At 37.9% G+C, this 18,606-nt stretch overlaps 1 protein-coding gene across 2 annotated transcripts in view; it reads left to right on the forward strand.

Annotated features, from left to right (window-relative positions):
• Positions 1-4,451, forward strand: part of ZFC3H1 (zinc finger C3H1-type containing) — a 49,884-nt gene extending 45,433 nt beyond the window's left edge. For both annotated transcript variants that reach the window (XM_019952637.3, XM_019952638.3), the window contains exons 32-35: positions 1,670-1,771; positions 2,432-2,471; positions 2,738-2,800; positions 2,930-4,451. In XM_019952637.3, coding sequence (XP_019808196.1) covers positions 1,670-1,771; positions 2,432-2,471; positions 2,738-2,800; positions 2,930-3,067 — 343 coding nt within the window. In that variant the 3' untranslated portion in view covers positions 3,068-4,451. The remainder of the gene's footprint in view (positions 1-1,669; positions 1,772-2,431; positions 2,472-2,737; positions 2,801-2,929) is intronic.
• Positions 4,452-18,606: the final 14,155 nt, after the last annotated feature.

Consider the following 18,606-nt stretch of genomic DNA (forward strand, 5'->3'; position numbering starts at 1 on the left):
TTGCGGGCTCTTGAGTGCAGGCTCAACAGTTGTGGCGCATGGGCTTAGTTGCTCCGCCGCATGTGGGATCTTCGCGGACCAGGGCTCGAACCCACGTCCCCTACATTGGCAGGTGGATTCTTAACCACTGTGCCACCAGGGAAGTCTCGACTTATTTTTTTTAATTAATTTATTTTATTTTTTATTTATTCTTGGCTGCATTGGGTCATCATTGCTGTGCGTGGGGTTTCTCTAGTTGCGGCGATCGGGGGCTACTCTTCCTTGTGGTGTGCGGGCTTCTCATTGCGGTGGCTTCTCCTGTTGCGGAGCACGGGCTCTAGGTGCGCAGGCTTCAGTAGTTGTGGCACGTGGGCTCAGTAGTTGTGCCTCGCGGGCTCTAGAGTGCAGGCTCAGTAGCTGTGGCGCACGGGCTTTGTTGCTCTGTGGCATGTGGGGTCTTCCCGGACCAGGGCTCAAACCCGTTTCCCCTGCATTGGCAGGCGCCACCAGGGAAGTCCTACTATGACTTCTTTTCATATACGTCAGTCATTCTCAAATATTAGCATGTATCAGAATCTCCTGGGATGGTTATTTAAAATGCAGATTCCTGAGCTAGAGCCCTCAAACCACATTTGAGAAACACTTATCCAGGGATTTCATACATTCAATTACAAGATTTTTTTTAGAGCATTTCTTTGTAGTTTTTCTGCTCTGATAGAGTAAAACCCATTTCAACCCTCAGGAATTGTGCTTTTTGATTCAAAAAGGTACACTGCATACTAAAGCTTTGGCTTCTACTTGTGCTGTCATTTCCACTGCATCTGTTGTGTCTTATGTTTCTAAGCTTGTTTTATGGATTATAAGGTGCCTAAAATAGTTATAAAATATCCCTTTGTGTTCTAGAGCATTTACATTCCACTTAGCATGTATGTAGGAAAATGATATAAGAGATTGAAAAAAATTCAAAGGCTTAAGACTGTGATAAGAGTAACAAAATAACACCATAGCGTTTTATAATAAAGATTCTTAGTAATAAGCATGCTAATCTGCCAAAGTTAATTATAGAAATTTGTATTATAAAACATCACCTTTGATAAAACATGTGAAATAGAAAATGTGCTGATGTTTTGAGTAGTTTCTATAATGATAGGCATTTTGGAATATAGGTAGTTTAATTGTTGGTTTTGTTGGTAAAGTTCTACTTTTGATACTTCTTATTTCCTTAAGGTCATCCTTGTCCTTTTTTTTTCAGAATAGAGAACTTAATAATTAGTCACTGTACTTATTACATTTTAGCTCAAGAAACATTCACAATTAAGTATACTGTGTTTAATAAAGAAAGAAAAATACCAAGAAATTGCACTAATATATCAATTCATTATTTTAGAAAATTTACGGGGAGGGAGAATGTGGAATGTAATTTGGAGAGAATGCTTTAGTATCCTATAGGAATACATCAGCCTTATTTTAGTTTGTTGAAGATGGTATGGGTCTTGACTAGACCTTTTGCTAGTTTGCATGTTTCTTTCCCAGGGTAAGTTTTGTAAGAGGCATTCTACAAATACTTGCTGAATAGCCTCGATAGAATTTAACTGACCAAAAATTATGCTTCATCAAACATTCTGCTCATAGAGCTCAAGTTCCCTATACTTGCAATGCTTTTGTTCATTTTCCTGAATGTACTTTACAGGCTACTTCAACATGAATGGGAAGAAAGCAATGTTCAGATTCTGAAACTTCAAGCCAAGATGTTTACATATAATATCCCAACATGCCTGGCCACCTGGAAAATGTAATGCAACAATCATGTACATGTTTTTATAGCTATTGCTTTTATTTATAAGGTTTGCTCCAGACAGGTAAATCTGAAATGACATCTATTTTTTCCCCTGGAGAGATCTCTCTTCTAATTTAGATTTGTTTTTGGCACTTGCTGAGGTTTTTTTTTTTTTTTTTTTTTGCTGAGGTTTTATACCAAGAGTGAAGGCGTGCTCATTAACAATTGCCTCTAGAAGCAAAATGGATAGTTTTAATTTTCCTTGAAGGAGAACATATAGATAACAATACTGTTACCAAACAAACAGATCTGCTATACACATATTAAGACTATCGCTTTTGAAATGCGGGGTTTCCCCCTATTATAATCTGATGTCTTCTTTCTTTTAAAGGTGTTAGTGCCAAGTATTTTTTTTAATTAGTAATTATGAGTATTTTTCATGAACGTTATTTATGTTCAAAACACTGGTCTGCTTTATTATTGTAAAGTTGATAAAAATTGTTGAATTTTTCTTTTCACTATAGGTTACCCTCCTTGGAAATTTAGCCTGTTACTTTCAGGAAGTTTTGTACTCAGATTCCCACAGTCAGTATTCTGCCAGTGGTAGTATCTCATTTTGTTCAAAGATATATAAATTTTTCTTTTCCCTTTTCTATATTCCTTTCTTTTTCTTAGAGCCATTGCTGCTGAGATTGTTCTAAAGGGACAAAGAGAGGTAAGCCGTGATTGACTATCAGATGGGTTGCTTTTTTTTTTTTTTAAATAGCTATTCTGCCCTTTTTGTTGACTTCTCAATTTAAAAGGATTAAAGCATAGAAGTTAACATCCTAAGAACTCTAAATGTTTGGAAACTCCAAAATCCAGCATAACCATGTTGTCTTGAATGTTGTTATATTATGAAGTACCATTCAAATAGTTAGGATTATGAAGGTGTTTTCCACCACATTTCCTGATGGAATTGTATATATATCTATCTTATAGGTCCACCGTTTATATCAGAGAGCCTTACAGAAGTTACCTCTTTGTGCATCACTGTGGAAAGATGTAATGCTTTTTATCTTTTATTTCATCTTGAAGTTTTCCTATAAATTTTCTGCATGTGCCATATCCATTGATGTGGTAATGCTCAAAATCTAGCTAAGTCTTACTTCTATGCTTCCCTGTCTTTTACAGCAACTCTTGTTTGAAGCGTCAGAAGGAGGTAAAACTGATAACCTGAGAAAACTAGTTTCCAAGTGCCAAGAGATTGGAGTCAGCCTAAATGAGCTCTTAAATTTAAACAGTTACAAAACAGAAAGCAAGAATCACTGAACACTGGGTGCAGTCAGTTCTAAGTCCTTATAATAATTGCCAAAAATTATTTGAATGATCCTTCAAGATTAGGCTGATCCCTGGCTAAGGTCTGTGTAAGGCAGACAAGCATTACTGATCATATCAAGTCCCCTACAATATCCTATCCTCAAAACCGGAAGCAATGAACATGACCCTCTTCGCTTGGATAAATGAACTTCCTGTTTGGCCTGCTTCTAGGCCCTGCCAGATTCTCATAACATCATGTACGTAAGTATAGTTCCTCAAAGTGACTGACATTTATTTTCATTTTGCTTTGTTTTTGTTTTTATTTTTTACTTTTCCCCCTTCCTTTATGTTGTGCTATTCCTGATTCACTTGACACTCTCTGATGCCTGAGAGATTCTTGTTTGGGATTTAATTTCCAGGGCTGTGTTTACAGTAAAAAGCCGGCAGTCCCTTTTAGTTTTTCCTCTTTAAACCTTTTGAGATTCTTCATTTCAGGATTTAAAACTTAAGCAGTCCATCTTAAGGAAAGTGTAACTGCCATGGCCACAAGTCTGCTAGTTGCACTTGAATGCTCTAACAGGGTTGTTTATTGCCCTTTCTACGTTCTGGACTCCTTGCCGAGACTGTTTAACTTGAAGATTAAAGAAACTATTGCAAATGCCAGTGCATCAGAACCTAAGAGTGGTCAAATATTATGTGCAATTTTTTTTGTAAAGAAATTTTAATTTATAATAAAGTTTAACAGTTTAAAGAACAGTTAATATTTGAACTGCTTTGTATTGCAATACTACTTTGTAGTATTAAAATTGTTTATAAAAATATTTTTAATATAAGTTAACTTTTTGAAAAATGTTGCTGTCTTTATTCACTTTTCACATTCCGGTGGGAAACGGTTGAAGTAGGAGATATGGATATTCACTATAACTATATCAGTACTTCTTATTTTGAACTGCTTTCCCATAAAAACATTCCAGTGTCTTTTTAAATTCACGAGAAGATGGGTCCTGTACTATTTTGAGGACAGTGAACAGATAGGCTTGCACTATCATTCAGTTTCTTGTTCTTACGACCACGGGGTTTAGAAAGTATCTCCCAACTATAGTTTGAATGATTTGCTTAGTGACATGCGGTCTTACGTTGAATATCAATATGACCAAATGTAAAGGTGACTTTGTTTTTGTTTTGCTTTGTTTTGTTTTGTTTTCAGTCTGTAGTGGGTTATTTGCGCTTGGTAGAAAAATTGTTAATGACACACACTGCCACAAATCTGGTCTTACAGCTACAATGCAATCTAATTGTTGAAGACAGAGCAACAGCCCCATGAAATACTAGGCAAATTTGTACATCTGTACATTTTTATAATGCTTAGTTAAAATAAAGCCATGTTTTGATGCTCTACTAATGTGCCTACCAGACGGTGCATATTTAGCTAGTAAGTGCTGTTTCGTGAGGTCAAGAACAGAACCCATTTGTCTAGCGTCTTTCATTAAACCAAAAAGAGGCTATATGGTTTCTATCTAAAACCAAAGAAACTTGGGTGGAAGATAGTAATCCCAGAGGGGTATTCCCCCATTGTATGCATTTAACTATTCAACCTTGAAAGTTTTTCCTTCCCTGATTATTTGAAAACCACTGTTAGGTGCTTGGAAAAATATTTCCAGTCTGTCTCCCCATAGTGTAATATTTTTGGTATTAATTGAAATGTCTCATAGTTTTTTGGAGACTGCTGAATTTTTGTAAATTCTAACTAAAACCTACCATTTGTTGCATTAACAATTCCATCAGCAGTAATGTTTGTCTCTTTTTTTAAAAAAAGAGTGCAACTGCAAGATCCAGCCGTGCAGGCTGTACATTGTGACAACTCCAGAGGTCCCAGTTCACATGCTCACAGTCATGCAGGCAGAGGCCTTAGCATATGTTAAGCAGCCGTTTCCTTTTTGATCAGTTGTCGTATTGCTACTTAAAATCATGAAGCTATCTTATAGAAATTATATTGCCTTAAAGATAATGTCACCTTTTCTTCCTGTCATTTTACAGACTCACTTTAACCTCCACAAAAGAATAGCAAGCACTGCTTATGAGTGAGGTATATGTTCCTGTCATCCTTCCATATTCACTTTTACTTTCTTTTTAATGAAGTGCTTTGAACAAGTAATAATTAGAATATTAAACAAAACTTGGGGTGAAAGTTGATAGTTATTATAGTAACATGAATATAATATTTAACATTATGACTAAAGTCTTTCTTTGGGCAAAGAAATGTTATACAGTGAGAAAAGATTAGTCATTGAGAACTGTAGTTCCTTACACTCTCCCACTCCTGTCAGGGGGGGAAAAACACAAAAGAGGCATTTTAGGCCATGGGGTTTTATCTCCAATAAAGGAAGTGGTGTGGCAGATTGCAGTGTATTTTTACGTGTTTTTCTTCATTTTAGAGAACAGCCTAATATTTCTATTTGCCTTTTAACGGAAAGTGGACCTTGTAACATTGTTGTCACTGGCTTATCTAAGGCGGTTTGCTTTCAATTAAAGGGCATATAAACCTACATCATAAAGCAAGCAAGAATCTCCAGGTGCAACATCTAAGAACTAAAGGCACTAAGCAGACAAGCAAAAGCTGACAACAAATGTAGAGGGACTTTATTGAAGATTGGAGTTTAAATATTTATTTTTCAAGGTTGTTGAAAAAGTAGGAACATGTGGCTATAATACAAAGCAGGACCAATATTCTTGCTGAAAGCTGTCATGTTTTCACAGATAGGTCATAATTTCCTTAAGTCTGCTTTCATATCTCTCTGTTAACATTAGTGCGAGGGAAGAATGGGGAAATATGATTTTAGTGACCTTGCAGGTTTGGGGATTATGCCTGCAAATGTATCATTGCCCCTCAGTACAAATTAACAGCCATCATACAGAGCATTTTGGAACAAGAGCTTTTCAAGAAAAGGTAGGCTTCTAAGGAACATTTTTTATATTCTTTTTTGTCCCTCACAATTTCACAATTGGGTCTCTATCTTTCCAAGTCATGGTACTTTTTAGTGTAGGTCATAGAGCTGAGCTGAAAAAGAGTTTGTTTTTTTTAATTAAAAGAAATTTTTTCAGGGCTCTATTCCATATACCACCAAAAAATGTCCTCACTTTCTGCAGGTGTTCTCAGTTGTGTGCTCACTGTTTCAGGGGCCAGTGAACAGCCACCTAAGGGTGTGTGGCCCCACCCTACTCTCATTCCCATCTTCCACCACCACTCACATAGCCTTCCTCAGTAATCGTTAGGTGATACTTTTTGAGTACTACTTGATTGAGATATCTGCATTAAATGTGAAAAGAGCTTTTCATTTTTTTCTCTCTGACATCTTTGAGGTAGATATTAGGAAGCTGTTCTGTCTTTCATAGATGGTGAAACGGCTATTGAATTTGTCTCCACTTTTCATTCAGTGACCTTGACAAGAGGGACCCAAAAACATGTTTTCAGAGGCCCCATAGTAGAGAGTCAGGCATTTTTTCATTCCAGAATCAATTTGAGCACTGTGCTAAGACACTCTCAACACAAGGATGAATAGAGGTCCCTTAGTCTAACAGAACAGAAGACTATATGCCAAGGAAGCATTTCCAAGGGGGCTCCAAATTTGGGGTTGGAGGTTGGGAAAGTCTTCCCAGATAGAAGTGGATTATTGGCTAAGTCATAAAATAGAAGGATGAAAACTTGAGGCAGGTAATACTATTTTCAAAAATTATGTGGCACTTACACCTAAATGTTGTAGGATGATTTGCACTGTTTAAAAACCTGTGGATTTTTAAAAACCTTATGTATTTGTGGGGAGGAAGGTGATCTTGATGTCTTACTCTTCTGCCATCTTGAAGCTCCTCTCCTAAAAACCTTCTCTGGCTTTGTGCTAATTATGCACAACTGACAATTTGTTAGACATGATGACACTGTAAGACATGTGAAACTCCATAGCAGCCACACAGGTCCAGAAGAGAGACCTCTTGAGGCATATTGTGCTTCTAAATCCATATGAGCATGATTGAGTAGGAGTCAGTCTTATGAGGCCCAATTTAAAAAGCCTTAACAAAGAAAGTCAAATTGGAGTTACAACTGCTGCTACTAGTGTTTTCCTTTCTTTTTTCCCTAACTTTGGGTAACGTATGAATAAAATGCTACTTTGAACATTTACTAGTATCTGCAACTTGCAGAGCCCTGTTTCATTCCCAGCCAAGGCTATAAGGTATATTCTGTGGCTCTGTTATGAATCATGGTTATTATTCTATTTATATAGAAGAACTACCTGGAGATGGCCCAGTCTTCAGTGCTTTAAACTGATTTTTCCAAATGACATATTTTAGCCCAGTTCCAAAAATGTTTCAATTGACGTGGAACTCAGTAATGCCAGGAATAAAATAATTCACTTGGGGAGGAAAAAATTTTGCATGAACTTAGAAGGAATATATGCTTCCTGTTTTCAACAAGAAAGCAGAAGATCTGAAATATTCAAGGCCAATTTGATTGGTCTTAAGTGATGTGACTTTATGGCGAGTGCTGGCGGGTCTGAATTTTTTCCTCCAGTTTAAAGACACAACTGCATAGAAGACAGTGAATAGACTGTTAAGAATATAAGTCTGTTGTATCACAGCTACCACATAGAATTATGAATATTTTGCTTTTATGCAAAGTTTTTAGTAAGTTTTGGAGCCCACCCAAAACAGAAACAAATACAATTCTTCAAGGGCATCTTCAATGTATGAAGTAAAAGCCCAAATCCAAACATGAAAGCTATTTGCGCAGCTGTTCTGAAAGAGAATGTACTGCATTTGTCCTTTACTTGGTCATTTTAAAGCTTCAAGATGGAATATCAATTCAGCCAAAATCAAAGGTGGGTTTACAATGTTGTTTGGTCTGTCAAGCAAATTAAGTCTTGCAATGTTCTTACCTAGTGATGTAAGACTTATGAAAGAGAATAGCCAGCAGCCTAAGGGAGCTGAACCAATTAGGAAGGGTGATAGAGGAGTTGGTGAGCTGTTTGCATTAATGGAGGTAATTAGGACATCTCCTGCCAAGACCAAAACCAACACTCAGCTTGGCACATCCTACAGTCAAAGTTATGAGACTGCCTGTGGATATATTTGGCACTTTATGCTGGTTGAAATGGAGCTACAAAGAAATAGAGGAGTGTGAACCATTGTAATGAAAAAAGCATATCTAAAAGATCTGGATATTAGATTTAGCTCCCACTAGCTGTGTAATCATGACAGGACATTTCATTGCTTCTTGTCTGTTTCTACATATACAAAATATGGAAATATGAGTACTTACCTCAGGGGTGTTGAGAGATCATATAATAGAAGTTATCTTTAAAAAAATAATATTTTGAGTTTGGGATCATTTTCCAAAATTTTGAGGGCAAAGAGATGCTATAAAATAACAATTTGCTTTTTTTGGACATAATTTCATTGCCATCAGTTGGAGCATATGACTACCAATAGTCAAGCATGAGTTAATTGCTGTCTAATTAAAAAACACAACGGCGATCACTGCCATCTAAATTCAGTGGTTCATTCCTGGTGTTATTGCCTAAAATAACAGGTAAGACAATCCATTAGCAGATGGTCTTAACTTTTAAGTCTAAAGGGTCGATATGAAGACTATTTTTCAGTTCTGAGGATTCTCAGGATGTTGGGTGGGCTCTTTTTATGGTGTAATGGAGGATAAAGACCACTCCTTAATTCGGGACTCAGTGTTCACTTGTTGATGGGTCTAGAAAGAGCATTCGTTGCTCGTTTAAGTGCAAAGAGTAGCCAGTAATCCAAGCCACTTTCCATACTTTTTTATTGGAATTGCTTATAAAGGGCATGGCAGTATTGACCAATTTAAGCTTACTTATGCTTCCAGGCAGAAGTAATAAAATGACCTAATCAGGCAAGAGAAATTGCATAAAGTTTGCATGATCCCCAAGCTGGAAGACAGCCCTCCAGGAACATAATCTTAAGAGTAGAGAATTGCCTTATTTTTAACTATGATTTTACTTTTTATTGTAATGAGGCCAAATCTGGTGGGAGCTCTCTTTTCCCAGTGGTGGAAAGAGAGAAAAATCACAGAACGTAAAGCAGGAAGTAATTGGCAGCATTGACTTTTGGTGACTGATTAATGCAGTACTGAATAAAAGCAATGTGATCTAGTGGGGGGTGGGAGAGGAGAGTCTGAGTAGAAATAGCCAAGAGTAAAATCCAGGGCTTCCAATATATTGTAAATGAGCCTCCTATGTTAGGACTGGCAAATGAAAATAGCAGTGGCTTAGATAACCAACAAGGACCTACTTACTGTATAATATAGGGAACTGTACTCAATATTTTGTAATAACCTATAAGGGAAAAGAATCTAAAAAAGAATATGTATATGTATAGATATTTAACTGAATCACTGTGCTATACACCTGAAACTAACACAACATTGTAAATCAACTATTAAAAAATAATAAAATTATGCAGAAAAATAAAAAAATGTAAAATTGGCTATAAATACAAAAAAGAAAGAAAAAAGGAAAGAAAAAGAGGAAGGAAGAAAGAAATGAGGAAAGAAAGGAAGGGAGGAAGGAAGAGAAAAGGAAGGAAGAAAATTTCTCAAGTAAAAATCTAGGCGATGTGGCAGGAAGGAAGGGAGGGAGGAAGGAAGGAAGGAAGAAAAGTTTCTTAAGTAAAAATCCAGGCAGTGTGGCACTCCCTGGTGATAGAGGGCCTAGGCACCTTCTGTCTTGTGTGATCACTATTCCCAAGAGAGCTGCCACATATGGTTCTGCTTGTCATGTCCTGCACATGGTCAAAGCCCATGATCAGCTAGCTTATCAGGCATCCTAGGGCACTGGTTGAGTCGGTCTGGAGGAAGGAGGGTCTTTTTCTAATTCACGAAAGGGGACCACCTGGACCCCAAGTTCTATGGGGAGGGTGGGCCTTTTTCTGAATCGCACAGAGCAGTGTCATGGTCCTGATGGTTCAAGATGGCTTTTCCAGTCCCAGGCCTTCTGTTCACATTCTGTTTAGCAGGAAGGAAAAACAAGGAGAAAGACAAACCTCCTCTCTTAAGAGTACTTCATAGAAGTTAAATATAACCATATCCACTTTTGTCCCGTTCTTCTGACATTTGGCCACTGCAAGGGGGGCTGGGGAATGTAGTCTTTATTTAGGTGGCTATATGGACAGCAAAAATTCAAGGATGAAGCATAGAAAACCTATTTGGGGACAGCTAAACATCTCTCCCACACCATCAAATGAAACAGACTGTAGAATGAGGTTAGTGGCTTGAACCTAGTTCTGATCTCTAAGTAAAACTAATGGTGAACCACTAAAATCCCTTCCAGTTTTATAATCCTACTCTATAAATCTTAAGTTTGGAATAGGAAAACAGAAAGCACATTTCCCAGACTTAGCTGATTAAAGTAGGTTCAGGGATGGGCATTTAATAACTAATGCTTATTTGAGGCCTTAGTCTATATCAGACACTGTTCTAAGTGCTTGAGGTTGATTAACTTATTTAAATTCTTATATCAGCCCTATGAGATATTGTTAAAAATCCCCATTTTATAGATGATAAACTGAGTCACAAGAGGTTAAGTAACTCAACTGAGGCACAGTAAATGACAAACCCGGGAAGTTGACTTCTGAGTGCATGCCCTTAGTTGGAAACCTACGACCTCTAAAGTGACAAGTTGGTTCACTGAGAAGCAATCCTGGGGCCTTTGGGGGAATTATTGAGAAGGAGGCTCTTTTTTGTTGTTGTTACTAAACTAGTAGAACATAAGCCTGGAACTGTGGCAGCCTGGAACTACTTCAGAAGCAATGTGAAAGCCCATTGAGAATGAGGTCCAGGAGGAACACGGAACTGAGATGGGGAAAGAGATATTCTGGTGCTAGCAGGATTCACTGTGTCTGAAATCAGATACCCCTAGATTTTTCAGGTATTTAAATTTTTTTATTCTCATCACTACCTCCACCTGCCCCACATACCTTTTTTTAAATTGAGCTTCTGAGATTCAGTAGAGTTGTCTTCTGACAACACAGTAAGTTAACCAAATTCATGGACCTATGTCTGAAGATCATTAAGTTGCATCACTGATTAAGACACTAAAGACAGAAGATGGAGTATGTTCTTAGAGCCACATGAATTAAGCAACTTAAGTAGTAACTTGTTGAGAAGTATGGAAGAATGGAAAGCAAGAAAGTTGCATATTTAGATATGTAGGGGGTGGGGCTGAGAAGAGAAGACTGAAAATTCAGAGACAACTATCACAATAATGCTTAAGGTCTCTTTAATTTGCGTTCAACGCCTGGCTACATAACCTTGGGAAAGTTCACTCCTCTAAGCCAACATTTCTTGTGTAAGAGGAGATTAAAGCTAGCATTTATATATCTTATTTGAGGTTGTGAGGATAATATGATCATACAGGTTAAGGGCTTAGGCCAGTGCCTGGAGCACTAAATACTCAATAACATTAGCCTTCCGTAGCAGATGTGAGATTATAGAAGCAGTTTGAGGGAAGAAGCTTCAGAAATGTGGGTTAGGGCAGCATTTCAGTGTAACTAGAGAAGGCTTGTGGTTGGGGGGTCTAATTACTTTCAATTCCCGAGAGTAATTAAGACCTGAAGAACAAGTTGGGACAAAGAAAGTGGAGTAATGCTCCATTATATATATATATATATATATATATATATATATATATATATATAATATGAAGCTAGTTTGGACCTATATTTATTTGGCAAATAAAGTTCCATTGAAGGTTTGGAAACAAAACGGTGCTGACGGATGGGGATAGCACTTGCAAAGAGATGAAAGGAAACTGTGGCTTTTAAAAAGTTGGAAATTCCCTACTGTGGGAAATGTACGAAAGAGATTACAGTGATCTAGGCCTTTTCTCCTCAGAGTGATTCTAGATCTACAGCATCAGGAACATCTGGAAGCTTGTTAGACATGCAGAATCTCAGGCCCCACTCCAGACCTACTGAACTGGAGACTACATTTTGATAAGATCCCTGTATGATTTTACGCACATTAAAATTTGGGAAGCACTGGTCAAGGCTAGAGAAAAACGCATGGATTTCATTGTTTGAAATACAAAAGAATGCAGGAATGTGGTCCCAAATCACTGGAACATCTAAATGTTGGGAATACAGTGGCTACACGTAGCATAGTTTTCTTCAGGCTCTGTCTCATTTGAGGTGTGTGCCTACCAAGTACAGAAACGTAGCACTAACCATTGATCTACATCCTATCCGTGTTCTTCACACTAAGACTGATGCTAAGGAGTAATTCTGGCTCCCCAAGTTTTAAATCTTTTAAGTGGTCTTGAAATTTTAGTGAATGATAACTCCTTGTTTATTGTGAATAAAGGAGAGTTGGATTCGTTATGTATTGCTGTATAACACATGACCCCAAAGCTAAGCAGCTTAAAGCAACAAACTGTTCTATCACTGTCTCTGTGGATCAGGAACCCAGGAGTGGCTCAGCTGGGTGGTTTGGCTCAGAATTTCTTATGAAGCTGTATCAAGCTGTTGACAGGGGCTGCAGTCAGTCATCTGAGGCTTAACTAGGGCTGAAGGATCTACTTTCAAGCTTGCTCACATAGTTGTTTGCAGGCCTCAGTTTCTCACCACATGTATGTATCCATAGACTGCATGAGTGGCTTCATGGAATGGCAGCTGGTTTTCCCAGAGCTAGTGAGCCAGGGGAGAGAGACAGAGACAGGCGGAAAGAGACAGAGAGGGGGCACTAAAAGTGGAAGTTGCAGCCTTTCATAATCTAACGATGGAAATGACACACCATCACCTTTGCCATATGTTGGTCTCACAGACCAACCTTGGTACAATATGGTAGGGGATTACACAAGGGTGTGAATATCAGCAGGTGGAGGTCATTGATAGGCCATCTTGGACCCTGGCTACTCCAGGTGCAGCTTGTATAGCTGGGAGTGTCTTCAGTCTCTACGGAGAGGAGGGTACTGAAACGATGTTTGGCTTGCAGATCTCATACCCATATTTAAACTTCAAGAGCTACTGATCCAAGCAGAAATGGATTTTAGTCCTAATTGGTGGGGGAAAGAGGGGAATATGGAAGCAAAGAACACCTATTCACTTGAGATTGCCTTTATATTCCAAAAAATTGGATGCAGAACACTCTCAGCAGTTCTTTAATTCATAATTGCCTCAAAAGTGGGGAAGGGATGTTTTACTTGAAAATAGTCAAACCGACTCCTCTAAACAGGCCATACTTGCCCGCGTACTAACCTTCCTACATCAAAGGTTGGCCACAATGAATGATGAATGTAACCAAATGTTGGGAAAACTTTTGCAACTCCTCTTATCAACAGGCCTGCAGATTCTGCTTCAGGTGATGCCATATGCTTCTTGGTCAGCTCTGTGCATCTTTATGCAATCTCTCACACTGAACCGGGCATATGATGAACCCAACCCACTTTACCTCCCATTGTCTATATAGACTATTAAAACTGAAAAAAGATTGTGTAGAAGAGCTATTGTTGCCCATCTCCATGGAATTTTGGCTGGGATAGATACCTCCAGTTCCTATATAAAAAGTATTTAGGGACTTCCCTGGCAGTCCAGTGGTTAAGACTTTGCGCTTCTACTGCAAGGGGCTTGGGTTCGACCAGGGATCTAAGATCTGCATACCATGTGGCATGGCCAAAAAAAAAAATTTTTTTTCTTTTAAATTTTTCTTCTTCATTACAGAGATATTCAGAGGAAAAACTCTGAATACATCACTAATCATCAACATCACTAATCATCAGGGAAATGCAAATTAAAACCACAATGAGATATCACATCACACCTTTAGAATAAACAAGAAATAAGTGTTGGAGAGGATGTGGACAAAAGGGAACACTCATGCGCTGTTGGTGGGAATGTAAATTGGTGCAGCAACTGTGAAAGTTCCTCAAAATGTTAAAAATAGAACTACTATATAATCCAGCAATTCCACTTCTGGGTATTTATTCAAAGAAAACAAAAACACTAATTTGAAAAGATATATACACCCTTATGTTCATTGCAGCATTAATTACAATAGCCAAGATATGGAGACAATCTAAGAGCCCATCAACAGATGAATGGATAAAGAAGATGTGGTACATATGCAAGTTGTTACCTGTGCTTCTGACAAATTGGCTATGGGTGGAATGTTCCAAAGACCCCCTCCTGGAGTTCAATACATTTGCTAGAGTGACTAACAGAACCCAGAGAAACATTTTACTTACTAGATGACTGGTTTACTATAAAAGTTTATAACTCAGAAACAGCCAGGTGAAAGAGATGCATAGGGCAAGGTATGTGGAAAGGGCTCTGAGCTTGCATGCCCTCTCCAGACCCTCTCCCCAGATCTGCACATGTTCACCAACCTGGAAGCTCTCTGAATCCCAACCTTTTGGATTTTTATGGAAGCTTCATTACACAGACTGATTGATTAAATCACTGGCCATTGGTGATTGAACTCAATCTCTAGCCTCTCTCCCTTCCCAGGAGGTTGGGGACAGGGTAAGGGGGTGACTGGGGGTGAGGTGGGAGTGGGACTGAAAGTTCCAACTCTCTAATCTCAGGGTTGGTTCCCACAGCAACTGGCCCCCATCCTTAGATCAGTAGGGACTTCCCCAAAGTCACCTCATTAACGTAACAAAAGACACCTTCAGGGCTCTCCTCAGGAAATTCCAAGAGTTTTAGAAGCTATGTGCCAGGAATGGGTAACAAGACCAACTATATATTTCTTATTATAAATCACAATATCACACCTTCTAAGAAGACTAACACAAGAATTCAGCTAAAACATTGAGAATTGAAAAGTTAGCCATTATTTGATCTAACGTCTCCTTCAATATAATGGATTTTCTTTGGTATCCAAGACTTCTGATAAATGAATCGTACTTAGATTAAACCCAACTCTGTCTCCCTGAATTACTCACCAATTGGTTCTTGTTCTCTGAAAGAGTAGTTCAGCTTACTCTATGACTGCCTTTCAAGTGCTATTAAATAAAAATGCAAGTTTTAATACTAGGTCCTCATCTTTGACCTTAGGGAGTCACTTAAATACTTTGACTCACTGTTTCTTCAACTGCAAAATGGCAAGTCCTACTTTGTTCATGTCATAGGGTTGTTGGGAAAGTAACAGTAACCATTTCTTAAATATTTACTATGTTCTAGGTATTAATGAGAACTTTATACACTGAGTTATTAATACTTCTAATCCTATGAGGCTGATGGTATTATTCCCATTTTACTGAGGAGAAAGTTGAGGCTGAGAAAAATTAAATAACTTGGCCAACTACTACAGAGTCATAGGACTAGGATTTGAACACAGTTCTGTCTGGCAGCAAATTCCTGGACTTAATCATTTTACTCTTTGGCCTGCTATGAAAGAAAGTACTTCATAAATTTCAATTATTCAAATATTTCAAATGATTTCCTTTAGCCTTTTCTCCAGGTGAAACATTCTCATTTTTTTTCAGTTATTCCTTGAAGAACTATCATTTCCCCAGCCCATATCATTAGATTCACTGTCCTCATGGAGTAGCATGTTTTTAAGGTTCCCACTTAATATATCCCAGCTAGAATGGGAAGTGATGTCCTAATGTGGCTAGAGTTAGGAACAATATTCCACAATGCTTCTCCAGCTCATAACATGTATGTTCTACCTGTTTCTGAACCCAGACAAGCTAAAGCTTTGTTATCATCCTCCTCAATAGGCTGCAAGGGTCAAACATGCTGGAACTTGTGTCTGAAATGAATGAATCAGTGTAGAATCTGAGTTCAACATCTTTTTTTTTTTTTTTTTTTTTTTTGCGGTACGTGGGCCTCTCATTGCTGTGGCCTTTCCCGCTGCGGAGCGCAGTCTCCGGACGCACAGGCTCAGCGGCTATGGCTCACGGGCCCAGCCGCTCCGCGGCATGTGGGATCTTCCCGGACCGGGGCACGAACCCGTGTCCCCTGCATCGGCAGGCGTACTCTCAACCACTGCGCCACCAGGGAAGCCAGAGTTTGTGGATTTTTAAAGAAATAAGTCAGAGTGGATTTTTTTTTCCTTTAAAAAAGTCACACCACTGACTTGCATTTTCTTGAGTGGGAGAGAAAGGGAGGGGTGGGCTGCTGGGACGTTCCTAACTTTGGGTACCCAAAAGCAAGTATGTGGAGAAGAGAGACTGAGATCCACCGCTTCTGAGGCAACTTTTGTATCAGCTGCCTGGGCTAAGAGGTATGAGATTAAGAGCAGTGAGATTATGTTATGGCCCTTGTTTCAGCTGAAGACAAAGTGTAGACTGCATAGTAGGATCCCACTGGATGCCTGTTAAGTAGGTTAGGTTGAAGCATGTGATTATATCTGATGGATGGGTGGGAAACTCAGTGCCAGGTACCCTGGAGGTGCTCAGTCAATATGGGTTCATCTTAGCAATAATGCTGAGGTTTCAACTACTACTTGATGGTTTCATTTTACAATTTGTACGGGCAGAGCAGGAATCATCATCGAAGCTGGGAGGGTCTAGCACTAGGTGTTTAGAAAAACCATTTCATTTCTTATGTTTTGGGGGATGAGAACTAAAGGGGACTAGGGTATTTCTTTGTGCCCCGAGAATCGCATGTATTTATCTTTTGGCCTTGACATGGTCATAAAATATGTTTTCTTTAAAGGAAAAATTTATGGAAAACTCATATTCATGTTGAATGATTTTAGGGTTGATTTGTTATTTATGCATTTCTTTCTAATTGTGTTTTTTTCTTTTTACATTGCAAAAGAAGTAGACTCTGGCTATGAAGTCCAAACTATCACTGGGGAAAATGAACTTCACCAAGTCATTTGTCATGACAAAAATGGCTTATCAGTCATAGTTAAAACAATCTAGGAGTTGGTAAAGATATTTTGATTTGTTCTTGTGAAAGATTTACTTCTTAAGACAAGTCCAGAATACTTAAAATACTGAAGTGCAAATACTTAGATAGCAAATGTATTTAAACCTCAAAACTCAAAAACGTTTAGGAGACCATGTATTTGCCTATGGGATCAATAAAGCACTTGAAAATATTTTGTTTTATAGTCACACATTTTATTACAAATTTCTTTTATTTTGTACCTAATAGAAAAGCAAGTTTGGAGTCTATTTACAAGTACTATATACATTTACATATATTACATACAGTTAATGAATTTAAAGAAAATGGGCAGAGAAACACAATATATATGGAAGAAGATGCCACTGTACATGGTTTATTATCATGGTCCTTAGTATTACTGAATCTTTACTATAGTAATAAATACAGTTCTATATTTACACATCTTATAAAACATCTCATAAATGTATTTTTTTCAATTCCAAGTTAAAACATCTGATCAAAATAAACATGCTTATATAAAAATAAATCTACCTAACAGTCTTTTGGTTTGGATGTAGTGAAGCTAATGTAGTATAATAGAAATTATTAATTCATCCTTTGACCTTTAGTATTTAATAATTTTGCCTTGTACAATACCTAACACATGTATTAAATATGGAATAAGCAGAGAAGTCATGTTCTTGACATCAGGTAGGTTGATCCAAAGACAACATAGCTAAAACCAAGCTAAATAAACAGGATAATATATTACCAAGTTCCTGTTGAGTCAAAAGTGGTTTCAGACATTGTTGCTAAAGCTACTAGAGGTACCTGTGAGAAGTTATGTCAGTGGATTTAGTTTATGCTGTGTCTGCATTTGATTGTTACCTTATGATGCACATCAGTTTGAATCAAGTGATAAAACCTCCTGTGAAAAACGTGCACTCACCCAGGGGGAAAATAATCCCAGGTTGCTTACCGTCTTTTCTGCGAATGTCCATTGCCGGCAATGGAGTTTTCTTCGAACCTCTGGGCACCAAGGAGTTAAAAATGAATTAGACAAGACCTCATCTGTACATCATTGCATTCATGGCAATTTATGAATTTAAGTTCATTTTCCTTTCAAAGTATTTGTAAGCAGTTTTATTCCACTGAGGGTGGAACCACCTAGTGCTGATACCTAAAATCTAGCATCTCTAAAAATGATGTGACTATGAATGAATTAATAGTGCCTTATGTTATCCATTCACAGGGGTATTGGTGACCTGGAAGGATCCTTTCTGAGGAAAGGTGATGCGGTACTAAAACATCTCCACATGGTCATTAAAATGAAATCCTACTGGTCACAACCATTACTTAGTAATGTAGGCCATTTAAAAACTTTTATTTTCCTAATACCTCCAACCATATATGAAGGGGTTTTCTGGTTTAAAACCCCTTTCGTAAGCAAGTGAGTTGAAAAAGAATTAAATTGAAATCATGGAGAATTTTTTGAACATTTCAATCTGTTTTTAAAATATTTATATATATTTTAGGCTTACCTGAAGAGTGTGACTGAGTTATATAGCTTGAACGAGTTATATAAGCAGCATTTAGACTTATTTTATTTTTCACTCTCTTGTATCAATAATTATCAGCTTTTTGACACTGAGAGGTTTTTTTTTTTTTTTAAATCAAGTTTCAACTCAGCTCTT

The sequence above is a fragment of the Tursiops truncatus genome, chromosome 11 (genome assembly GCF_011762595.2).
Source record: "Tursiops truncatus isolate mTurTru1 chromosome 11, mTurTru1.mat.Y, whole genome shotgun sequence".
Classification (NCBI taxonomy): Eukaryota; Metazoa; Chordata; class Mammalia; order Artiodactyla; family Delphinidae; genus Tursiops; species Tursiops truncatus.